The sequence below is a fragment of the Siphateles boraxobius genome, unplaced genomic scaffold (assembly GCF_051911475.1).
Source record: "Siphateles boraxobius isolate OS27281-9 unplaced genomic scaffold, OSU_SipBor_1 29, whole genome shotgun sequence".
Classification (NCBI taxonomy): Eukaryota; Metazoa; Chordata; class Actinopteri; order Cypriniformes; family Leuciscidae; genus Siphateles; species Siphateles boraxobius.
Genome location: NW_027508908.1, coordinates 7275329 through 7302500, shown reverse-complemented (window position 1 = coordinate 7302500; position 27172 = coordinate 7275329). Strand labels below are relative to the sequence as shown.

Genomic DNA, 27172 nt, shown 5'->3' with positions numbered 1-27172 from the left:
AACCTATATAATGTTAATTAATCCTGTATTTCTTAGAAAACGAAAGAGAGCCTCCCAACACTCCCTCATCTACTCATTCCTTCCTAAAATCCCTTCCAAATTCCATCCACGCTCTAATCCGTAGCCTACATTTTTCCACGTAAAATGATCCTCTCAGCACTATACTTACTACACCACAAAATAACATGCTCAACATTTTCTGGTACATTACAACTGCCACATTTATCAGAAATGCATTTTGCCATTAAAAACAAAGTTTACTTTAATCCGGTGAGTCCAAGTCTTAGTCTTGCAAGAGCCACTTCCTCTTTTCTACACTTTCCTTTATATATGTTTTTACTGTGATTGATTTTGTATATTATAATAGTGTCTTCCTTTGTTATCTGAGTCCCACTTCTTCTGCCACAAATCCCTCACTACCTTATTAATTAATGATTTGGCCTCACCTTATACAAATGGAACTTTCATAATTTCATTACTTAAATTCAACGCTCTCTTTGCAATCTCATCTGCCTTTTCATTTCCTTCTACACCAGCATGAGCAGGAACCCAACAAAACTGTACATCAGTTCCAACTCTTTGTATTCTTAACAATGTTGTAAATATTTCCAACAATAAATCATCTCTAGAGGTTTCTTTTGAGTTTAAGCTACTAAGAGCTGCAGCAGAGTCTGAGCAAATTACAACTCTCTCCGGCCTCACCCCTTCTATCCATTGTAATCCTAGGATTATAGCAGTAATTTCAGCTGTAAATACAGATACTCCATCATTAATTCTTTTGCATATTACAACATTACACTCTGGAATATATACTCCTACTCCTACATGCTCACTCCTTGGGTCTTTAGATCCATCAGTAAATATTGTCATGTAATTATAATAATTAATTCCCACATATTTATGAACCAAACATCCAATATTATCCACTTCCCTTTCAGCCCATGCTCTCTTCAGTTCTATAAGATGAAGGTCAACCTTGATCACTGGGAATATCCATGGAGGAACATTACCCCATACAGTATTTGGTCCATACTCTACCCTGTTTAGTCCATATTCCTCAGCTACTGTAGAAATATTCCAACCAAATTCTTTACATTTTCTTTGTTGTGTACTACCAGCAATCACTTAACACCTTTACAGCGGGTTGTTCCTCTCCAGATCCTTTTAGCTTTACCCAATATGCTAAAGATAACTTTGAACGTCTTAAGGCGGGCATACACTGTGCGATGTCTGTGCGATTTCAGCAAGGTACCTACTCACACTGAACGAGTAAATCGCATGCGATGTAAAGCCAAAGCTCGGGATTTATGTGCTCACACTATACGGTCTGATCATCGAGCTGCGACTTTACTGCTCACACTATACGTGTGAAATATGTGCGATAAACCCCCGTGCTGGGTTGTGCCTAGACGATGTCATGTAGGCTATCCAGAGATATTGTCAAAACAAGCATCAGCTATCAATATGAATATGAATATGATTTAGCACTTCCAATTTATGTATTAAATTATTATTAGTATTATTGTATTAGGGAAGGCTAATTTTATTATTAAACTGATCTGCTATTAGAATTAATTTGCCACGCAATAATTTCACAGCACATCGCCGCAATGTGCTGTGAGGATAATAAAATATTACATAGAAGCTTACTCCTCGAGGAATAATAAAATAATAATAATATAATTATATGCCTATAATTAATTGTAATCGACCTAAATGTTTTAGACAATTTTCAATCATTGAAAATTGACTAAAACATTTAGGTCGATTACAATGAATAGGCATATAATTATATTAACAGTCTATAATATGTCCGAACACTGCAATAATTAGTCATCAATGAAAAACAAAAACAGGCTTATTTCAAAAACATTGTTTAACAAATTAATAAAAGAGGCACGGTGCTACATCGCAGCTTGAAAGACGTGGGTAATAACTGGACAAACTGGAGGTAAGCAACAATAATTTGTAGCTAGTTTTTTCGTTTTTTTTTTCTTTCTGCAGATTGAAATGGTTAAAATCTGTTGTCGCGCAGGCGCAGTGATGGAACAAAACACTGAGTTTAGGGCAATCGGTTCGTAGTTCTGCTTCAACTGTGCGATATAGTCACGAGGAGCGACCAAAATTTCTGACATGCCAGAAATTCATCCGACCATCCGATTGCCGATCGGGAGAGGTTAATCGCCTCTCGTTTCCCCTTGTATACTGCACGAACACTGCACGACAAACGACGCGCGACAAAGCTGAAAATCGGCCCGACCCGAAAAAGAGTCGCACGAGTCAGAATTCGGCTCAAAATCGGACGAAATTCGCACAGTGTATGCCTGCCTTTAAATAAAGAGGTAACTGAGTTAGGGTCTGGCAAAGCTTCATAGACAAATCATTTCCAAAAGGGCGTCACCAACGGACGTAGCTCAAATGCCTCTTGGAGCAATTGGATAGACCTAAAACCAATCACAGCGATGAAAATGACGTATGCAGAGCGACGTTCGTCTGTTATAGAACAACTTCGTTTGAATAAACGAGCAGACACTGATCAGCTACTTGCTCAACGTTCATTTAAAATTAACAGCAAGACAACTGTAAGTGAATGTGCTTTCCATTAAATAAATCACACACAGTAAACAAAACCTTAACAAAAAAAACTTTGCAATTTAGACGCGCAAACTGGGTGCCGGTGGTGTGAGACGAACGGCTCGGGCAGATTCGGCTTGAAGTCGTTCATGCTCGGATGCGGCGCCGCGCTCGCTGTTACAAAATACCCGTGCACACAGGCAAGCGAAATGGTATGAAGGTATTTTTGGTGCAAAACTACTGAACACCTGTGACAGTGAAATTTGTAGTTGTAGAGAATAGCCACACATGTGTATCAGTAAATTTGTAGTCACAGAGAGAAATGCATTAAGAGTTGCAAACTTGTAGACTTTTTTTTCTCTCCCACAAACACAACACAACAGTTACACCTTCTCAAATTCTTCATTGCAGGAGCACAAATCCTATTCTACAAATCACAAATTAATAAACTCGTGGGCTCACATTTTTGCTACAATTGCTGCAGTGAATATGGTGCAAAACACATTTAAACACCCGCATCAAAAAAATGTGAAGTCACAGAGAAATTTTGCTCATCCGCAAATCAGTATGTGAATTCATCCAATGAGAGTTGCACACTTGTAGAATATTTTCTCACAAATATCTTGTATATTTTTCTAGCACAAACACAAGTACATAACTACAGCTGCTTGAATCTGCTGCGACGAATCTCAAACACTGTTTTTCGCTTTCAAGTGACAAGTTTCGCGCGCTCTCCCTTTTGCACCATATATCTCGTTAAATGTGGAGCAAAAGTGACTTGTGCATCTGTAGAGGCAGTGGGCGGAGCCTACATGAATATTCATGAGTTTCCCGGGCATGCGCGTGGAACTGCTCATTTTAGGAGTAAGGGGAGGCTGCAGACCTGGGGTGCTTCTCAATATCCCTCCTCGTCTCCTCGTTCCTCTGTCCTCCATCCTATGACCCGGAAACCGAACGAGCTCAGCCATCTTGAAGGACATCTCAATTCTCTAATTGCACCGCGAGGAGTCGAGAATCGAGGAGTGAGGAAGCTTTAAGAGGAGTCATGAGCGAGGATACACAGGTGTATCCTATGCGGAAGAGTTTTATCGACTAAACGTGACGCGCGTATACACTCTCCTCCCCCTTCACATCGATCACAATCTGTTTTAATGTATACTTTACCTTTGCAGTTTATATAAACCACACATTACACATATTTCAAAAGGGTATCTTGCTTTATTATTATTTATTATGAATTTCTTAAATAAACAAACTTCAACAACATAAGGGCAGATCCTTTTAGAGCAGCTGATGACGAAGTGAAGTGACGCTCGAGTGATCAAGTATTCCAATGTATAAAAAAAGCTTTCATTCGATTCCTCCGTCCTCATTTTCTTTCCTTGCGTCCTTCCCTCAAAACCTACAGGGGGAGGAGCTGAGACGCTAGGAAAGGAAGCGAGGAAAGGAAACGAGGATGCACAAATAAGAAATGAGAAGCACCCCTGGAGACGGCAGATATCCGCCCCTAGCAGTTTTACGCCCCTGACAGTTTTACGCCCCTGTTGTTCCTGATGCGTCCAGTAGGGGGAGGCTGTACAGCGACACAAATTGAGTTATGTTAGAAAATAATCTTCTTTTGTTTTTTAATTAATACATTTATTTATTTTGTATTGCAAATGAAAGGATACAAGACATTCACAGTGAGAAAGAGAAATTTTACATTTTGTCAATATAAAAAATTAAAGGTGCTTTACATCAGACTCAATGATATTATTTATTTTAGAAACCTTTGAGTTTAAAGGTTTTGAAATTTTCTTAAAAGAAGAAAAAAGGGACTTTATATCAGAGGAGAATATTCTTAAATCAGGATCATTGAATGGTTCTGTCTTTATATGGATGAATCTTGCCCAGAAGACAAAGTAATAATACCGTATAATCAAGATTTTTATCGTTAGAATGAAAATCTGACAAAAAATAATAGATTCTGTCATTTGTGTGTTAAATAATCTGCTAAAGTTATTGTTGTTTAGCAATGATGCAACATTTATTATTTATAAACAATTAGCTTGGAATAGGTAGCCTATCAATTCATTTCTATATCAATGGATGGGTCTATAATTTATTTCGAGAGACAAAAAGTACTTGACGGTCAGGTTTATGTTCTATCTGGCTTAAACTTAGCTATACCACGTGTAGGTTTAGTTGCCCCTAGTCTTCTCTTCTCACTTTAAAATGCATTTTCTTTTTAATTTTCTTTTGTTGCCTGTCTTTAGCTTGTGTGAGATCGCCTCGTCTGGTAAGACCCTGTTTACTCCTTACATTAAAACATACTCCACATGGTTTCTGGGGCAACATTACAGTAGATATTGGAAATATCTGAACTTGTTTTTTTACAGTCTATGATGTAAACACACAAAAGACACATTTATAATAGGCATGTATACATGTATGTAAATCTCTCTCTAAGTAAAGAGTTGAACTGCACACTCACTCAGATATTCAAATATCATTTTTTAAAATAGCTTACTGGTCGGGACTAAAATGTAGGGTATGTGCACTTAATGTGGGTTTTATCATACTCTGTCTTTACCAAATTCTTTTTAACTTGCATCTCATAAAGGTGTGTTTGCTTTAGCTATAAGAAAATGAAAATCTATAAACACTCATTATTTTTTTATGACTTACAAAATAAACAACTTACAGAGACATACATGGACATGGTTTTAATGTCATTTTCAATTTTCTCTGCACAGTCCATCATTGGTGGCCAAAAGAAATCAAAGTGACACTTTTTTCACTATTGTTCTGATGGAACAATAAGTGCTTGTGCCGCTGTACTTTGAAGATCAGGAGCAAATTGATGCAATCCACACACACCTGACATCAATTCTACTCACACACACACACACACACACACACACACACACACACGATAAAATCACCATGGATGTCCTTTTAAAAAATAGTTAAAGAAGAGGGGTAAACCACAGGGGAGTCATCATAATTCATAAATGGTGTCAATAAAAAAAATTGTGAACAACAGTATTGTGTCTTTCTTTTAAATGGCCCTTGGAATTTTAGAATAGGGATAAATTGTGTTTGTCTTCATAAAATGCTGTGTAGGATACTGTTTTGTAGCTGTACAAAACATAACGACCAATAGAGAATGGTACTACAGCTAATCAAGGATCCATATAATTACACGGTACTGTATGTCTAATGGGCTAAATTTGGTTAATATCTGAATGTAACTATAAATTCACAACAACATATTTCACTCAGTCTTCCATATAAAAACTATGGTGAATAGGCCTATAACTGCAGTAGATCATATACTTTTCATAACATAGTTGATCCAACTGTGTATTTTTAAATTTTCAATTCACAAAAACACATAGTCTTCTGTAGGCTGAGTGAAGCGAGTGAAGCCCAACTGAATAGCTAAAGACATTTTAATCCGTGCGGATCAAAACTGTAACGTTTATATTTAAATGAACAAAAAACAAACAAAAAATATGTCTATGGACGGGTTATTCATGTGTAAGAGTCGATTTAATTATGTTATTTTGAAGTATATTCCCCTACTGGACGCATCAGGAACAACAGGGGTTTAAAACTGTCAGGGGCGTAAAACTGTCAGGGGCGGATATCTGCCGGCTCCAGGTCTGCAGCATTTTAGTTCACTCAGAGGTTCACTCCTCGTTTCTCAGCAGGTTTAATGCAAGGCCGGCGCTATGGGCGGGCCTTAGGGGGCCGGGCCCGCCTACAGAACTCCTGTGCCCCCCCTCCATCCAATTTGCATTTAATAAATTATTTTAATAATAATAATAATTTACGTGCAGCATTTATATATTTATTGATGTGTATTTAAGTGCAATGTTTGACTCATAATCTTATAAAAAAAACTCCCGGAGGTTTGACTGATTGTTTACAAAAAAGGGGATTCCCGCTGAGCCGCTCTGACCGCAGCATCTCGGTAAAGTTATAGCGACGCGACGTGCTCGGTTTTGCCGATTCAGAAACGAATGGAAAGAGAAACTCGTGAGGAGATTCCAATCCCAAAAACGTCGACTTCAGCTGTATTAAGAACGTGAGTAGGCCAGTTGTTTTTATTACTCTTCGTACATTGCACCAGCCGTGGTGTAAATTATGCATTTGACACTGATATGCAATATGTGTGTGAGTGTGTCGTAGTTGATTATGCATGGTTGATTTAATACTTAACTTGAGATTTGTGACTATTAGGCTGTTATTATAGGAAGTTGGTATAGCATGCTGTGTTCAATGCAGCAACAATGCAGACCAAGGCTATAACTGTAACATGATATCTCATGATAGCCGAAATATGATTGGGCAATAGGCTAATTATAGTTAGGATATTGAAATCGCTGTGAAACTGTTGTAGCTAGTGTTGCCACCCGTCCCGGTTTTTCCGGGATTGTTCTTAATTCTTTTTAAAGACCCACTCCGATGAAAATAATGTTTTTCTAGGAGTTAACATGTTCTTGTGGCATTTTTCTTATGTTAGAGGACATATCTTTAGAAAAATAGGCTCAAAGTTGTATTTCTGAGTATTTCTACATTTCTACCTGTCCCGGGAAATTTATAAACTCTCCCGGGACACTGAATGTCCCAGTTTTCAAAAGGCTATGTGAATATGTCCCGGTTTTAGAAAGGCTACGATGAATATGTCCCGGTTTTCGAAAGTCTACGTGAATGCTCAAACAGCGCGCACGGCAGAGAGGTAGAGAGCGCGAGACCTTGCGTGCTTGTGTGTGCCTCATGAAGCGCATGTAAGCAGCGCCGCCCCCCCCCCCCCCCCCCCCCGCCCCCCCATTTATTGGATGTCATAATTAGGCCCCCCCAGGAATATTAAATGCCCGTCCATTGATTTGTTTCTGCCGCCGGCTCTGGTTTAATGGGTTATTTCAAAAAAAGGTAAATATAGTTTCAACGCGAACTTAAACTACAATTGTGTATCGTTTCGTAAAGTTCATAATGTTTTTATTAATTTGCAAGTTTTGTGCATTCGTCAATGACTGAATGATTGCAGGCATTCACTTCGTGTAGGCCTATATAAAGTACAGCAAACTTTAACTTGTCGTATAAATTGCACCTTGCGAAGCTTTAAAACTGTGTATTTTACTAATTGTTATCATTTGTTGATTGCAATAAATTAAATAAACCCTAATAAATGTATCTGTGGGCTAACAATTTTTTTTTTACAAATATATCCTGGTGTGATTGTTCTTAAATTCTTGTTCATTTAAATAAGCCAAATAATTTAAAAGACCACACAGAAGCATGAATGTCTTGCTTTTAAACTTAAGTACAATTTGGATTAAACAAAATTGTATGGACAAAAGTGGATAAATTACATTTGGTACAACTAGGTTACTGTAAATGAGGGAAAAAAAACACTTAACATTCTTTTACGGAATATAATAAGCAACCAATTTGATGTTCTAAAAGAATTATATTTACAAATATACATACTGGCAAAATAATGTAACACTATTTTTTTAATGTTTTGGTTGCAATGTGTGCTTGTGCTGGCTTTGATATAATAATATATACACTACTGTTCAACAGTTTGGTATTAGTAAGGTTCTAGACTACATTTATCTGAAAAATAGTAATATTGTGAAATATTATAAATATGTGAAAGTTTTCTATTTTAATGTTTTTTAAAAAAAAGTATTGTGATGGCAGAGCTCATTACTCTAGATTTCAGTGTCACACAAGCCTTCAGAAATCTGATTTGCTGCTCAAGAAACATTTCAGATTATGATCACAGTTGAAAATGGTTGTGTTGCTTAATGAAGTGTGGAAATCATCATGGAGCATATATTTCCAGGATTTTTTATGAATAGCAAGTACAAAAGAACAACATTTATTTAAAATTATTATTTTTTTGTAACATTATAAGTGTCTTTGCTGTCATTTGTGACCAATTTAAGGCATCCTTGGCCTTGCCTTCTATAAAAGTATATATTTTTTGTTAAATCATAGTGGTTCCAAACTTTTGTCTTGCAAATCTTAAGTGATGAAAATTATGAGAATGTCATGTTTTAACATTGATCCAACAAAGTTTAAAGGTTTCATTTTTTAAGAATTCAAGTCAGAAGTGCCTCTAATTGAAGCCCAATTAAGAACATACATGTTTATAGAAGTCATTGTGTGTGATCCAGGCACACAGTGCAACACATAAGGTCAAAGAAATAACACGACAAAGAGAAACATCAGTGTAGGGTGCAGAATGTTTATTTGGACACTGATATGGTTGTGGAGTTATTTCCCAAGAGATTATTGCCAGAGATGACACAGTTGTAAAGCTTCATAAGGTAAGGTATCAGAAGAGCTTAGCAATAAATAAAATGGTAATGGTTAATGTATTTAGGAATATATCTGCTCTTCTGTTGGAAATAAGTGATGCTGTAATCATTCAGGTGTTCTGGAATTTCTGGTTTTACAGTAAAAGTGGAACCTGTGATATTTTTTTGTAAATGTATATTTTGTTTGTAAAAAAAAAAGCAGTGACATTCAACAAATGACAACAAAAGACAGTTTTAAATCATTGCAATGTACAAAGGAAAAGTACAACGAAATGAACGAGTTGAAGTTTGCTGTAGTAGGCCTAGGCCTACTTTATATAGGCCTACACGAAGTGAATGCCTGCAATCATTCAGTCTTTAAATAATGCAAAAAAACATGTAAACTAATAAAAACATGATGAACTTTATGAAATGATGCACAAGTTTAAGTTCGCGCTGAAACTATATTTACCTTTTTTGAAATAACTTGTTAAACCTGCTGAGAAACGAGGAGTGAACCTCTGAGTGAACTAAAATGAGCAGTTCCACGCGCATGCCCGGGAAACTCATGAATATTCATGTAGGCTCCGCCCACTGCCTCTACAGATGCACAAGTCACTTTTGCTCCACATTTAACGAGATATATGGTGCAAAAGGGAGAGCGCGCGAAACTTGTCACTTGAAAGCGAAAAACAGTGTTTGAGATTCGTCGCAGCAGATTCAAGCAGCTGTAGTTATGTACTTGTGTTTGTGCTAGAAAAATATACAAGATATTTGTGAGAAAATATTCTACAAGTGTGCAACTCTCATTGGATGAATTCACATACTGATTTGCGGATGAGCAAAATTTCTCTGTGACTTCACATTTTTTGATGCGGGTGTTTAAATGTGTTTTGCACCATATTCACTGCAGCAATTGTAGCAAAAATGTGAGCGCACGAGTTTATTAATTTGTGATTTGTAGAATAGGATTTGTTCTCCTGCAATGAAGAATTTGAGAAGGTGTAACTGTTGTGTTGTGTTTGTGGGAGAGAAAAAAAAGTCTACAAGTTTGCAACTCTTAATGCATTTCTCTCTGTGACTACAAATTTACTGATACACATGTGTGGCTATTCTCTACAACTACAAATTTCACTGTCACAGGTGTTCAGTAGTTTTGCACCAAAAATACCTTCATAAAATGGAGTCTTGCCGGTCTTGCGCACCGAACGCATGATTTTTGCCCTGCGCATCTTCGCGCTCGTGCGGACGCGTCGAGTATAACAAAGGCTTAAGGCCTGCTGGGACACACTGGCTAATAGAGTTCTAATGACGGTGTTCAACTATAACCGTCACACATAGCTCCACAGCGGCATCCATCTTTGTAAATGTAAAAAATCTGCTTCACCGTCGCTGACGACACATCGTGTAATGCCCGCCCCAACATTTCTGATTGGTGCCGCGATTTCGACGGATTGGAAATGGACTTAAATGAGCTCTTTGCCAGACCTACTTGCAGAGCAAATCTAAATTTGCCGGAAGTGGTCTGGGTTTTCCCAGGCTAGGTATCATTATAACATACCAGGGGTGTATTCCAGAAAGCAAGGTTAACTTACCGTCACCTTGAACTCTTGGTTGGTTAACCCCAAACTTGCTTACTCTGGGTATGTCGGTTCCAAAACACCTATGTTGAGTTAGTTTAATCAACCTCCTATTGGTAACCCAGAGTTAATGCGCGCGCACGGCGAGTACATAAAGACATTTCAATGGATCGCCGATTTCAGGAGTCACCTTGGAAACCAAGGGAGAAAAAAAGCGAGCTATATACGATACTTCGGCATACCTGTCAAGTATCCCGTTTTGGCCGGGAAAGTCCCGTATTTAACCCTTCTTTCCCGCCGTCCTCCCGTATTAGTATTTTCCCGTAAATCTCCCGTATTTTAACCTGCGCAATTAAAAAATAATAATGGCCCGGGGGGATTAAAAAACAAAAACATTCGCAATCTGAGCTCTGTCACTTGCCACGCGATAACTGCCACCTCCAGTAGCCTACTACAGGTACAGTTGTCGCGAGGTTAGTGTGTGAGTGAGGTCAGATGATGAGTGACAACGCGAGGAAAAAATTAAATAAAATCGGAGACGGATGATGGACGCTACGACAGAGACGGAAGGCACTCCTGCCACAAAACCAAAACCCTCATGTAAATACCGCGATCAATGGGACAGCGAATTTACTTTTCTGAAGAGGAGCAGGGTAGGGGACAGTCACGCGTTTTGTAACTGCGACTTTAGCATCTTAAAACCTGTTAACCGCTGCCAGTTAGCCGGCGCACTGAAGCGTTTTTTGTTTGTTTAAATAGTTCAAAGTTACTATCAGATTTAATGTTATTAACTTGACAAACTATACATCATTAAAAAAGATATAACACTCAAGTTTCAGTATTTGACCACTATTGTATTCTCAGAAACTTTGAAGATGTTTCATACAAAATAAATTTCTAATAACTTTACAAAACTTTGTAGCTATTAATAACTATTTTTTCATTATGACAATAATTAATTCTACATTTACAATAAACTGCCAGGTGTCAGCTTTCAAATGAGATCATACTTGTGATTTTAGTGCAAAGTGTTTATGAACTGTAGGCTATCTGTTTCAGTTTGGGTATGCCATTTCTGAGGATTTTTCAAAAGTGGGGTTGCAGCCTAAAGCTACATTCACACCGCCAGCGACTTAGTCGCTGTATGTCGCTAGGCTCTGTACTGTGAAGTCGCTTGTGGGCGTTCGTAGGGCTGTCGCTCTAATGTTATTGGTAGACTGCACGTCTGGCCATATCTATACAAAATACAATCACAAGTGATATATACAACTATACAATTTTAATTTGACTAGGAATTAGGCTCAAAAGAAACAGTATATGCTGTTGGGGGAGTGTTTTTATATTACCACAGCAGTGTTCAGTGGATTAAATAATTTACTAGATTAACAAACAATCAATCAACAAATTAAACTCACTCATACTGTCATAAATTACTAAAACGTCATTCGAATTTGACAAATAATCAATTTTCTTGTCCCTAATAGTCAACACAATGCAGGGGAAACTGCAGGAGTACTAAACTTGCATCATAAAATTACACCACTCGAACTATAAATGTATGAATTAAACTCACTGAGACTGTCGACAGTTTCTTTTCCATGCATCATTTTATTATATCCATATGTGGTTACAGTAAAATCATATAAAACCGTGTAATCATCCTCGAACTCTTCTGTCTTCCCTGCACTCGAGACGGTGACGTAAGCTCCACTGAAAAGGCTTCTTTCCTATTGGTTGTCGCTCGCGAAAATCGCTTCTCATTTGCATAAAGTTGAAATTTCTCAACTTTTGTCGCTTGTCTCTTGTCGCTTGTCACGCCCACATTCTGTCGCCAACGGTAGATGTCGCTCGTGTCGCCGGAAGTCGCCAGCGCTCCATTGAAATGAATGGGATCATGTCGCTTTGTCGCTGCGTGTCGCTGGCGGTGTGAACGGGGCTTAACAGGTTAAAGAATGCAAAGTCTGCAACAAATTTGAACTATAACTCACTAAAAGAGTAAAGAAAAGCTATGTGACATGTAAAGAAAAACTGTAAAAGAAAAGCAATATGAAATTAAAAGAATGTGTGGAATGAAAATAAAATGTAAATGTAGAGACAAGCAATGTTAAATGAACAGAAAATATGCAAATAAGCCTTTAAAATAAATGCTCTTCATATATACCCTTTTGTGTTTTCATTTAAGCTATAACACTTGTCTTAAAATGTAAGGGATAACGTGACTGTAGCTTGGTTGCGGTGGTGGGACTGCTCGCGGTGGGCGCGGGAAAATTTCCCCTTATTTTCAAATCCAAAACTTGACAGGTATGTACTTCGGTGAAACTGAGTTGGAGGTTTTAATGCTTGCTTATGAAGACTATAAGCCCATTATAACAAAAAAATAACAAAAAAAGCAATACTGCTGCATCAGCAAAAGAAAGTTGGCTTGGCAAATAATAATGGACAGAGTAAATGTGTGAGTTTAGAAAATTATAAATGGGGTATTTTCCCCTTGTGAGTCACAAAAATATGGGAAAATACCCCATTTATAATTTGTGACGCAAAAATTCTTTGGGGGCATGTAGTAAAAATAGACAAGTATTTACTTGTTGGCCTCCATACATTTCTTAATATTACAGTAGTAATGCGCATAATTGGCTAGTTATATGTTGGCTTCTTGTTTTATCAGGTGTATTCCTTCTGGAGCCAGAAGAAGTGTAAGCCAAGTCAAAATGAAACACAAAAACATTCTCGAGCAAGGTAATATTTTCTAAACTTACTAAACTTGTTACTGGCGCTTAATAAAGGGCGACCCGTGGTCGATGGGATTCCAGGGGGCAGTTCGTCAGACTCAGCTACCAAGACAAGTAGCTTAGTAAAATGTAGGTGTACCATATTAATACTTATGTTTATTGATAATACTTATGTTTACCTACTGTTTTTGTCAGTGTTTTAATAAAGAAAATCATCAACACTGTCACCATTTTAAAAAGGCATTTTGAATTCATTTTACATGAATTGATGCTGCTTTGACTGCACATGCTGTATACTGTAATCTTATTACTAGTACTGAGATGTTCCTAATGTCCTTCTTTATTAGTTGTATTTGTCTAAGAATATACATTGAGTATTGAATATGCATGATTATCTTATTGGTTTAATTATCTTGCAGTTGCTGATGGCCACATTGTATTGTTGGATCCTCCTGCAACACCACACTCTGTCACAGTTGTAAGTGATTATTGTCTTTAGGTTTCTGTTTGCTAGACCAAACATCCTTCCTTATTTTCACTGTAGGATGATGATGAAGAGACCACTTCTGCTGTGACAGAAACAGAAAATGTGGGGAGGCCCATAGAGGTATGATGCATAGAATGCATTCCCCCTTTTTTACATAAGAGAATAAATAAATTGTCATTTTACAGAATATGGCAGGAGATTTTAATACAGATGAGGGTCCATCTACCTCCACACAGAATCTTAGCAGTGTAAGAAATGTTCTGCAGTTCTCCTTCCTCAATTAAATATTTGGTCTGAGTTTGTATTAAATACTTTTTCAGTCTTTCTAGTTGCCTGCCATAAAACTGTATAAGGTCCACCTTCAAATGCAAATCAGAAAAAAGTGACATGGAGATGGACCTTATACAGCTTCAAATGGAGGAGAAAAGGATTAACCTAAAAAAGGCCAGACTTGAAATTGAATTGCTGGAGCACCAGCTTAAGGTGGGAAACATATGTGAACATCAATCTGTCATTTGTTGTTGAATGAAATCTAAAGCAATAAATACAAATGTCTTTTGTTACAGGAAATAAAGAAACAATGAACAACACTTGACTGTTAACTGGTTTTAATTAAAGTGATTTTGGCAAATCATGTCTCATACCACCCTGCCATCTCTTTGGACTACCTTGTTTACTGGGTTCCTCTTGGCCACATATTACCTAGTTAGTGGGGACCAGTAATGAGGGTGATTTAATGGTTTAAACACCCAAACATTGAGCACCCAAAAAATCTATTGTCACCTGCACATTGATGCTATGGATTGACTTCCTATTAACATAGTCTCCTTCATTGACTGAAGGAGCTTTAATGGGAATGTGGGTTCCATCAATGCACCCAATCACATTTGGGAACCCTGAAATGGAAAGTTATATAATTAGAAACATTTAAAATTATTGTGACTGTATAAAGTAGGGTTAGATTAAGTAGTGCTATGTAACTAAAATGGTCAGGGCACGCCATGTTCTGTCACCTCTCTGAAACAAACTAACTCTGGAACATAACCTGCTCCGGAGCAGGTTAAGTTCAGAGAGTGAGTTGCTATGACTACTAACATACCCTGAAAGTTACCTCCGTTTTTGGAACCGAAAGTTGAGGTTATCCGCTTACTCTTAAACATACCCGGGTATGTCACATAATCTGCTTTCTGGAATAGACCCCAGTACATATAAAGTATGACGTTTCGTTAGTAATAAAAGCAAATTACGCTCCAAAACCTTAGGTGGCGCTACTCGGTTTAGAACGTAAGCTCCTCCCCTCGTTTCCGGTTCTGTGGCTGGGGTTCTGACGCTGGGGTTCTGGAAGCGATTGTGCAGCGCATAGACATAATACATACATTTACATGTATTTATTATGTCTATGGTGCTGCGGGTCTGCAGCTGGATACTATTGGAGAAAACAGCTGCTCGTCATTGGCTGTCATACGTCACTATGTACAGTAGGTGGCAGAAATAGGTCGCACTGCAATCAAAGTTCAATTACGCTCCACAAGAAGAAGATGTAGAGCGTTGCTGGAAGATTCTGGAAGTCTCTTGTTTAGTACACGGAGGCATAAGACGAGAAGGGATTTCACCATATTTCACGGTACAAGACGATTTTGAAAATAATTTTCTTGCATGAGCCACGCGATTTTCGTCTTTGCTTGTTTTTCTACAAAATCCGGGCTTTTAGTAACACACCTCGTGGCTTGACATTTATTTTCGCATGATATTGAAAATTCTATCGACACAGCAAATGTCTAAAATCAATTGTCTTAAAGTGCTTGGTCAAGTTAATTCTTTGTGAATGTTATGTTGATTTTAATGAGTTTATTTGCTTTCTAATAACCAGTACTGTTGATATTACGAGACTGAAAATATGGGCAAGGTTTAAATTAACTCTATCACTAATAATAGACATGAATTAATTGTTAAACAGTCACAAGTGTCATTTACTTAAGTGTATTTTTTTTAATGTTTCTTCTGACCAGATTAACTTGTTTGAGGGCAACTATGGTGAAAGAGACTGGTTTTTATGATATGCTGGGTGTAAAGCCTAATGCTAGCTCTGAAGAGCTGAAGAAGGCCTATCGTAAACTGGCACTGAAATATCACCCAGATAAAAACCCAACAGAGGGAGAAAGGGTAAGTTTGTCACACTTTTTTGTATCATTACTGTCTACACTATTCCACATTACAGTTTCTTGAGAAGATAGCTTTGCAGAATCTTCTGTGCTGCTGTCATATAAAGTGACCCAAATAAACTACTATACAAATGTGTACCATGCAATGCCACATTTTATTTTAAATTTCCTAAATGAAAAAAAATGTAAGTGCTGCTTGTGCCCAAATAAATAATGCTCTGTCTGTAATTATGATCTATATATATATGATCATATAGCAGTTGAGAGATATTTGGGTGCTTGAAACATGAGTTTGGATTTTCACTATTCTCTGTCTTCAGTTCAAACAGATCTCCCAGGCGTATGAGGTTTTGTCAGATGCCAAGAAGAGAGAAGTGTATGACAGAGGAGGTGAGAAGGCGATTAAGGAGGGAGGCAGTGGAGGCCCAAGTTTTGGCTCCCCCATGGACATTTTTGACTTGTTCTTTGGAGGAGGGGGACACATGCACAGGGAGAGGAGAGGCAAGTCATGTTTCTCTCTAGGCTACAGACTCCAAAATTTGTGTGAAACCTGATCATCTATGTTATTCCTTGGGTATCTTTTAAATTTGAGTGAATTCAAATCAGATTATGCTTATCAATTCCAATTTTTATTATTCCAAGTTTTCCAATATGATAAATAAAATCAAACATTTAGATATCAAACATATTTATTCTGTGTCTTTTTGCAAAACATTCTGTTGCAGCTAAATACCTTGATCAACAGCCTAAAGAATCAACAGCCTAAAGAACAACTAACTAATAAACTAGACTAATATACATTTTAAACAATATTAGAGACAAGTTTACAGTCTGTAATACAATAAGCAAATTAGCAATAGCACAAATAAATACAACTGAACGAAGTCCAGTTATTGAAATCAAATGAATTATAGATGAATTCGTATTAAAGTTACTGAAGTTATTCAATCAAGATCAGTGATTTTCTTTTTAGCAGTTATAACAGACAGCAGCAGGAACATTAGGCTGCTGTCACTTTAAGACATAATGCATGGATCTAATATACTGATACTCTTATATATGCTTTTTCTTTCTCAACTGTTAACGTTAGAGGCATAACCGACTGTGTTTACGAGGATATTGTTTCATAATTTTGTGTGTATATCTCCATTCAAGCGCAAGAAGACGCGATAAAGTCTCAATTCAGTATTTGCATGCCGAATTGAGTTCTCTTTCGTGTCTTTGGCTTGAATGGTTTGAAAATTACATTAACATGCACCCACAGGAATTTTAATTTTATAACAAGTATCCGATTCCAGAATTGGAATCGATTTTCAATTTCCAACTCTAGTTATTAGTAACCTAAAATAGTAGAGAATAAATATTTCTTATCTTGTTCTCTTCAATTTTTAATTTGCATTTTCTATTGTTTACATTTTAAAAATCCAGCTTTAAATTTCATTTTTTCACAAGTTAATTTTTTTTCCTAAACTTTAGATGAGATCAAATGTTCTAATAGGCACACCTAAATACTTTGCACTTGGAGTAATCTACAAATTAGCCTGCCAAAGTCTCTTAGAGATCTTTTGTTGTTCCTGACACAGGAAAGAATGTGGTGCATCAGTTGACAGTATCTTTGGAGGACCTTTATAATGGAGCAACCAGGAAACTTGCTGTCCAGAAGAACGTAATCTGTGACAAGTGTGAAGGTAATAATGAGTTTATTACATTGTTATTATTCCAGTCTTTAGTGTCACATGATGTTTTCAATATCATAATTACTAGGGGAGTCACGATTCGATTCTCGATTTTTACATTTACTTTTTTTAAAGCCGAAACCGGCCAATCAGGATGCTCTCTGTCTTACATGCGCTTCATGAATCACACACGCAAGGTCTCTGCCGTGCGTGCGCTATACGGTTTGGAGCACAGTTTTTTCTGTCTCGCATTTGCGCTCTTGCTCGCTCACACTAGATTCCGGGAGATTTTAACTAATTTGCGTGCATCAGGGAGCCGCTATCAATATGCGGGAGACTCCCGGAACTTCTGCGAGACTTGGGATGTCTGCAAACTGTAGGTTTTTTTGAAGCACGAACGTTGTCAACATAACTCACTGGAAATCCAAAAAACGTCCACACCTGCGACTTCAATGAAAGAGGAGGGGGTTCAAGTTCTGTCGATGGGTCTCCTGCATCTGCAGTTGCCATGCTATCTTTTGAGTGGCTGTAGGTAAGTTAGAGGAGGTTGATCATAGATCATAGTTGATCGCAGCACTTCAACACACGTGTTTTTTTCCGCTTGGCACGCCGATGGGACGTAACATGGGGGGCGTGGCAGCATCGACGATTCCATTTTTTAATTCAAAGTTCGAGATTGTGAATTAATTTCGATCGATTTCCATTTAAAATCGAAATCGTGACACCCTTAATAATTACAGTTGAAAATGGTTGTGCTGCAACAATTTAATACATCTTTTCTAAATAAAAGTATTTTATTTTAAATGATCTGACTTCAAACTTTTGAATGGTAGTGTGTTTATAAGCATTGTTTAATTATACTGCCTTGCCTTTTCTGGTAGTATTTTAATAGTTGGATTTTTTTTTTTGGATAGTTTTTTTACTGGATGTTTTACTACAGGTCGTGGAGGACGTAAAGGAGTGATAGAAGTGTGTCCATTGTGCCGTGGGGTAGGTGTCCAGGTCAGACTTCATCACTTAGCACCTGGCATGGTACAGCAGATATCAACAGTTTGCACCGGCTGCCAGGGGCAAGGTCAGCGACTTGGTCACCGCGACCGCTGCAAAACATGTGCTGGTCGCAAGATACTACGACAGAAGAAGATTCTCGAGGTGCACATTGATAAAGGTAATAATTAGTGCTGTCGAAAATAACTAAAATACAAACATGTATCAGGTCTTAAAGTGACAGCAGCCTAATAAATCTGCTGCTGTGATTTCTGTCATTAATGTTACTCAAAGAACAAAAGAGAAAATCAATGACTGCTCTTGACTGAATCACTTTTGTAGCATTAATAAGGATTAATCTATATTCAATTTATAATTTATGCAGTGTAGACTGCTGTGTTTGAATCTGAACCAGCTCACCTGGATTAGTAGAAAAAAAAACTTTGTGGTAAGCCCTGATATATTGAAGGGCACAGCTAAATGTGACAGTGAAGATTGTTTTAAGTCCACTTAAAATAAGGTTGTATTTTTTAAAGCCTATTAAATAATAAAATTGATAGCTTTTAATTTTACTGTAATGTTGAATGGCTATAATTAATGGCTAAAATTGGAAGAAAGAATTTGTGTAATAGAGACACAAGTGATACTGTCCTTCATTCATAGTGCTTAGTAATATATGTAATTAAACAAATATTTAAGATATACTGTCTTTATATTGTTTCTACATTATTTTGGAGATTAATGTGAAAGTATTACAATATAAAAATATATTTAAAACTTTAATGTTAGGTTCGCGATTAATTGACCCTTCGCTAAGCCACGCCCGAAAACCGCCACTGGCCAATCGTGTCTTAGCAACCGTAACTAGGCGTGGGAGGTCTGGCAAGCTTTCGAGTGAGGGAAACATGCCGAAGCGTTGTGCGTATGGATTGTGCAAATCTGATACCCCGGTATCCTAAAAGTTTGGACGGGGAGTGGAATTTTTTCCTTCCCGAAAATCTAAAAGCCAAGGGGAGAAATGATGTGCGTGGATCAAGCAGTGTGAGACCCCATTCACAACTTAATGTCCACAGGATTAACAAAAACACCTATTGCTTGGAAGTTGGAAATAATGACGGTTTGTTCATAATGCATATATTTTAACGTAAAATAAGACGATTAAAGACAAGACTGAGGCTCACTGACATACTTTAAAATATATTTCAGCATTTTGTTCATCGACGACCTACTACCCTTACTGAGTAATTTAACCCAATCCGAACGCGGCTCTCCCGGTGTTAGTGTTATTCTACAAAATGTATGGATAAACTGTTTTATTTATAATTATTAGATTATTTTCACATTTCAAATACCCTGCTGTGCACGAACATAGCTGTTCCTCAATTTGTGTTTTTCCCATTTGAATGGTCAGCGTATGAGGCGGCTGCTGCTTGCGCTGGGACTACAGGCTTTAGCTTAAATGTTTATGAAATTATTCTTTAATCGGTTGCATATTATGTCGTGGATATATCCCTCGAATGCATACTGCAGTACCTTTTGTCTTGCTCTCTCAGATATTTCACATGTTTGCCAAAAGTTACTAATTATCTCATTGGGAATGTCTGACACCGGTGCATACACACTGTAATAGACGTGCGATGCGCGAAAGCTTGACAGGCGTAGCAACAGTAACTAGGGAGGGCGGCGCTTAGCGAAGGGTCAATTGCAGAAAAATGTGTGATTAGTTAAAAAAAAATGTTATCGATCGACTGGACTATAAAATAATAGGAAGCAACAAGAAAAGCACAGTTCACTCCAAAACACTTGTTTTCTGCATCCGGTTGCTTTTGTTTATGCTTAATTATGTGTTATTGAAGGAATGAAAGATGGACAGAAAATAGTGTTCCACGGAGAGGGGGACCAGGAGCCTGGCCTTGAACCTGGAGACATCATCATTGTCTTAGATCAGAAAGCCCACTTGGTTTTTACCAGGTAAAATCACTGTGTCTTATGTAATCGGTTTTGTTTTTTTATTTTATGCAGGGTGTCCGCGGGTCCTTAAAAAGTCTTAAAAAGTCTTATTTTTACTTATGAAAGGTCTTAAATTTTCGATGGCAATTTGACTTGGACATATCTAAATGTTTTCCAAATTAAAACTATCTAATTAGCGTACTTTTTAATTTATTATTCGTTCTTTGTGGATTTGCTCGTTCACGTGACATTTCGCGTCATTCGCGCCAGCATTAGCCTACATCTGTCTCCTGCACGCGAAACAGCAGGAGAGGAGAAGAAAGCTGGTTAATTTCAGTTCAATTGTAAGTTCATTCTTTGTGCGTAGTGGTGTGCGATGTGTATTTTCTATTATGATATTGTAATCATTGTTTTACTTTAACGTTAACTATGTACGAGGGCGCACTGTGAGCTGACATCGCATTTGTCTCTCATGCTTGCTTTCACTGCGTGATGTGTCAGTGCAGTTATAGGCATGTTCCCTAATAGACGTATAAAGTTTTGGTATTTTATATATCATATGTTGTTATCATACAATATCACATCAGCAAGAGGGCTGTTTTTCCGTGCACAATAGCAAAAATGATATTTATTTTATATAACAGTTAAATTAACATTGTTACATTTTATAAACAATATTGTCAATATTGTTTGTTTTCCCTTTATTTTCGCTGACGAGAATTCCAAAATGAAACCGTAGCAGAGTCTCAATGTAAAAGACAGCGATGATTTCTTGACTGAAATCCGCGTTTTGAACGAATCATTTTAAGGATTCGATGAACAATCACGCACTTCCTGAATGAATCAGCCGTTTGAACAAATCGGTTGAATGAATGACTCCCTGAGACAGTGACTTGCCGCAACCTACTGGTGGGTTTAGTTTCACATTTAAAGTACCCTGTAATAAAAATGTTACAATTAGAAATCAGTTCATATTTAAATATTGAATTAAGAATTGAATATATCATAGCTTTATTTATGCAATTGTAAATGGAGTGTAAATATATTAATGCCAGTTTTGATGCTGCTTCTGTGTCTCCTCTGCACTGCAAAGATTGATTTTGATTTAATGATTTAATTTAACTGGTAACAGTGGTATTGTGTTATTATTCTAATTTAATTTAATTTGAATGTTAGAATTTGACATAAAAGGTGATGCATACCTCTAAGTAAAAAAAATAAAAAGTCCATATATGGGTGAAAATGCCCCTGCAACTCAATTTAAGGTTGAAAATATTGCCCTTTAATAAAAAATGTTAATTTCTTTCACTGCTGTGAACTGACCACTGCATAGAATATGAAAAATATGAATATCTTCGTCAGTCAGCTGTCAACAACAGGCCTAAACCAGCCATGGTACCAGTACACAAACACAATATCATCTAATTATCAACAAAACTTTGAAAATATTGAGACATATCTTTGTCAATATTGCGCACCCCTAATGTAAGGTATTCATTTTGATTTCTTCAGGTCTTAAAAAGGTCTTAAAAAGCCTTAAATTTGGCTTTAAAAAGTGTGCAGATACCCTGTTTATGGCAAATAATGCTGGTAATATTGAAGTTTAATGTTAGTACTGATTATTTTCAGAAGTATGTCATTGATTGTAGTGTCCTGTAGAGGGCAGTACAGTCTCCTTTATTTTGTTATGTTTTGTGTATATGATGCAGCCTTTTACAGTACTTGGTCATTTAGAGAAGGTAAATGAGGAAGTGAACATGTAGATATGTGTTAAGGATAAAAATTAATATACTTAACATTTCCCTTCTCAGACAAAGAGAGGACCTTATCATGAACATGGAGGTGCAGTTGGTAGAGTCATTATGCGGTTTTCAAAAACCCATTAAGACAATGGATAACAGAACTCTTCTCATCACATCCCATCCAGGTAAACCATCCTACATACATATTCCAGCATTACATTCAGGTTTCCATAACATCAGCACTATTGATTTAGTGCTTGTGGACCAGTGAGTGATGGCATATACTATAGAATGATGGTGGCTGATGGAAGTTTCAAACCTGTAACCATATACACTCTTAGTGATGCTCTGGCTCAGGGAGGATGCCAGGGCTAATAGTATGTCACCTTGGCAGATGGCGTACCATATGGTCACTTTTGCTATTGCCTTCTCCAGGGTTTCTAATAGGCACCCTTAGTGTCTTGTTGACCTTGTATATTACCAGACATCCAACTTGTGCAGTGCTCAAGCTGGTCTCCCCCTTTTTGGGTTGACTAATTCTGATATCTTTCCCAATACACTCCTGAGCCATTTGGAGAGTAAAAACTACCAACTGGAAGCTTGGCTAGTTGTTAAATTAATCTTAATAGCAGAGCAAATATAACTGTTATGTAAACTATAGATGTGTAAAGCAAATGTATTGTCATTCTTTGTTGCATTAATAGGAGAGCTGATTAGACCTGGAGATAAGAAATGTGTTCTGAATGAGGGGATGCCTCTACACCGTCGGCCATTTGAGAAAGGGAAGCTCATCATTCTTTTCAACGTGAGTACCTATTATTGAATATGTTTGCAAATTGCTAAAACTTCAACTAAAATTAAAATGAAAATCCTGCACAATAAGAAGACTGATATACATACACACACATATATATATATATATATATATATATATATATATATATATATATATATATAGGCAAGCGGCTGGATGTACATTATCCCGCTTATTACACGGCTACTGGCCACATAAGTAAATAATTAGACACAAAATATTGATCTGAGTTGAAAGATTTATTTAGCTCTTTAAACGCAAAGCTTCCGCGGAGAGAGCAGTTGCTAGCGCGGCAAGTTCAAACTAGACGGACATTTAAGAGATGCGGTAAACAGTCATACCACATATTGCACAGCATTTCGCCACATACATAATTATGGAGTTAAGAGATATTGATTTCCAATTAAACTGTTTTAAAACCGTACCTGTTTGTATTGGTGATGCACCGATCATGATTTTTCATGGTCGATTCCGATACCAATTTTTTACAAGCAAACTGGCCGATTCCGATACCGATTTCTGGTTTTATTTTCTTTAAGCAACAAACAAGAAAGAATGGAAGATAAACAATAAACCAGGTGTTTATTTGGTAGGCCTATTTAACAGGCCAAACTGGCTTTTGGCTATTAAAAACAATAACTGTAACCATCTGGAATTAACGGCGGTAACTGCGCATTGAACACATTCAATATAGATACTGACATTTAGGATTAGCATTTAGCTTTTGTTTTTAATTTGGGTTAAACTTGAAAGTACATAAAACTAGCCTTAAATTCAAACATTAACTGTAACCATGTGAAATGCAGTAGCTGCATAGTTCTGCAACCCAAACAACACAATCAACACGCATTCAACAATCCAAACAAAGATGTTAGGCAACTTAATCAGCATTCATTCAGCATTTGTTTTTGTTTTTAAATTCGGTGTAAAGAAAAAAGGTCTTACCAGTGAAACTAAATAAATTATTCCAAAATGTTAAATCAAATAATGTGTAGTGCAACGAGTAAAACAAAGATGCTACAGCAGGTGCTTTTTAAATCAAATTAACTCAATGTATTTTTAAGGTAAAATAAAAATGTTTATCTTATACAGAACTGAGGTTTAGCCCACTACTAGCTTTTCAAAACTGTATCCAAGTTCTTCTTTACAAAAATAAGTATCTCAGATTTAATTGTCACAAGTTAGTCTGTTTCGTTTCTACGGAAGAGGATTAGGGCCAAGCAATAATAAAAAAATATAACCATCTCGAGATTAAAGTCATTATAATTAGAAATTAAACTTGTTAAATTTCGAGAGAAAAAACTCGAAATACAATCTTGAAAATAAACTCATTACATTTTGAGAATAAAGTCATTGTGTTTTGAGTAAAAACTCGTTAAATTTCGAGAAAAAAAAGTCTAAATAGTGCAGTCATGAAATCACAAAGGCTGTGAATCAGTTAAAAAAATAAATGCGCTTTTTTTCCCCCACAGAGAAGCACGAATCATTAATGATTTACATGCGTGCAGATTGTGTTAGAAGTACCTCAGCTCCGTTCACAGTAAACACTGCTCCACACATACTCATTGCATGTGCAAGATTCGTAGCGCAACTCATTTGTAAATCTACGCCAACACAGGAGAATATATAAATATCTTTCTGAAATATATAAAATATATTGTTGTTCATCGTGATTTCAAAATAAAATGTAACCCCTGCACTGAGTTTGCATGTTTTGACGTGCACATGTTCTTGCTCAAGAAATTACAGCAGCTGTTGCATTTCTATCATACAGAAGTGACCAAACATTAAACATTAAGTTGACATTTGAATTAAATTTTGTTCGGCCAATACTAAACAAGGATTTGATCATGCCTTCGTGTAACAAGCCGTTGGCGCTCTCTGTGGACATTTGTTTTTACATAATGTACATAAGTTATGTTTAAATTAGTTCATAGCATTTATTTTACGTTCGTTCAATAAAACCCATGATGACTTTGATACTTTATTTGAACCAATAATGATTGCTTATTATTTAGGAAACACTTTACAATAAGGTTCATAAGTTAACATTAGTTAATGTATTAAACAACATGAACTAACAATGAACAATACATTTGTAACTATATTTATTAATCTTTGTTAATGTTAGTTTCATTTTTTGTTCATGTTAGTTCACAGTATATTAATGTTAACAAATACAACCTTTGATTTTAATAATGTATTAGTGAATGTTGAAATTAATATTATTAACTAAGATTAATAAATTCTGTAGAAATATTGTTCATTCTTAGTATACTAAAGTAGTTAACTAATGTTAACTAATGAACCATATTGTAAACTGTTACCTATTTGTAATTTTAAGTAATTTTAAAGGCTGTTGTTAACTTGGATGAATTTTTATTACCACAATTTTTTATCCGATTAATCGATGGAATAATCAGTAGAAAACCCGATTACTAAAATAATCGATAGCTACAGCCCTAGAACAAACGTTCACTGTCTACACTAGTGCAGGACACAAACAGGTACGCTTGCGCAACTTCAGCGAGCGCAGGAAAGCGGCTCTTATTCGTGGGCTAGTTCACTAACGTAACTGCTGTAACTTTAGAAACCCCATAGAAAATCTCTGGTGGGATTTGAAGGCAGTTGTAGAAGCTGTTGTGTGGTTATACATCTCGTTTGCAGTGGGTCATAACAGCAAAAGGGTGTTCTACTAAGTACTAAAGATGCTTGCCATTTAAGGGGTTTAATCATTTTGAGACTGCTGAAGTCATTAAAAGTGGCATTTTCAGTTGAATTTGGGGAATCCACTTGATATATTTGTGTTAAGCTATTTCAATTACTTTTGTTTGATTTGTTCATTGGCTAGTTGCACTACTTTTCTTCTTAAGGTTGTCTTCCCTGAAGAGAACTTCCTCCCATTAAACAAACTGAAGGAGTTAGAAAGGTACCTACCTGAGAAACAGGCAAATATTGAGCCTGACGGCATGGATGATGACCTCTATATCTATGCTGACCTTGAAGACTGTGATCCGACCCACAAACGCAGTCATTACCACTATATAGAAGAGGAAGACTTTCACCCTTCTGGAGGAGTGCAATGCCAAACCTCATGAGATTCCTGTTCCCTTCCCTTCAACAACAAATGCCTCCTCTGCTGGAACACACACACACACACACACACAAAAAAAAGGACCAAGAGGAAAGTTCATTACCTCTCATCTAGTTCTGTGCCTAAAATAAGACCTCTTAGTGCCGACCTCTTTTGTCATCTCCTCATCCAAAATTGTGTGCAAATAATTTGTAAAATAAATGTAGGGGATGTGTAAAATGAGTAGTGAGATGGGTACCATATAGGTTCAACTGAGGGGAGTGTATGGAAATTTGTGTAGCAATTACGGAAATGGAAGGGGCATTCAGATTTGAAGTTGGTTGTGCCATAATTCCAGTAATTCCATCTCTAAAATCTATTTACCTTGAAAATCAAATTTTCGTCATCATTTTGAGAATACATTACAAGCTTTGTTGCGTTTTGTTTATTGCCAATTGTGGGTTACATGTAGTGGACCATTTGACCGTGGTGTTGTTGGACATTTGCTATGTGCCAGTTTATTGCTATATGTTTTTCAAGAACATTTTGAACTAATAAGAGGGGTTTAATATACAAGTTAAAACTACATTTGAAATCATTACTACACTTACTTTTTTTATCATAACTTAAACCAACAAGGATTTTTATGAAAATAAGTAAGATAATAAATTGAATTCTTAATTCAAATCCTGTTTAGAATGGCACAACAAAATACTAAATATGCCAATTTGGTTTTGTAGGTGTTTTTGCAGCCGGCCCACCTCTGCAGAAAACATGATTCAGTCTTAAGAGCACCTGGAAAGAATAGTGAAACTCTATTACTTAATTATGTGTTAAGTCTACCTACATTTCAAGGACATTTTTGGTTATTGCAAATGTACTTTTATCCCTTGTTATTTTTATGTTTGCCAGCAGATAAGTCTTATATTTGATGATTTTATTATCTGTATTGACTGAAGAATAATTGTAAAATGTGGAATTTTAATTACGACCAATAACTTTGCCATTTGTAGTTCTATTTATAAAAATGTCACAATGTTATTAATTTAGTCACTTGTATTTTTTGGGTTGTGGGATGAGAGGGGGATGGAATTTTGGGCTA

General features: G+C 36.7%; 1 protein-coding gene across 1 annotated transcript; it reads left to right on the top strand.

Moving 5' to 3' along the window:
• The first annotated feature begins 14961 nt into the window (after positions 1-14961).
• Positions 14962-27111, top strand: dnaja1 (DnaJ heat shock protein family (Hsp40) member A1). The gene is made up of 9 exons (XM_077246392.1): positions 14962-15290; positions 15676-15829; positions 16149-16329; positions 17412-17516; positions 18445-18672; positions 20348-20462; positions 22253-22368; positions 22888-22988; positions 25871-27111. Exons 2-9 carry the CDS (start codon positions 15698-15700, stop codon positions 26093-26095), a joined length of 1203 nt encoding a protein of 400 aa, XP_077102507.1. The 5' UTR covers positions 14962-15290; positions 15676-15697; the 3' UTR covers positions 26096-27111.
• The last annotated feature ends 61 nt before the right edge of the window (positions 27112-27172 follow it).

Bases quoted from the DNA above. Each gene is read 5' to 3' on its own strand.
- dnaja1 (XM_077246392.1), top strand. From the start codon at position 15,698: ATGGTGAAAGAGACTGGTTTTTATGATATGCTGGGTGTAAAGCCTAAT. The intron at 17,517-18,444 runs GTAATAATGAGT...GTTTTACTACAG, and splicing joins AATCTGTGACAAGTGTGAAG to GTCGTGGAGGACGTAAAGGA. The intron at 20,463-22,252 runs GTAAAATCACTG...TTCCCTTCTCAG, and splicing joins GCCCACTTGGTTTTTACCAG to ACAAAGAGAGGACCTTATCA.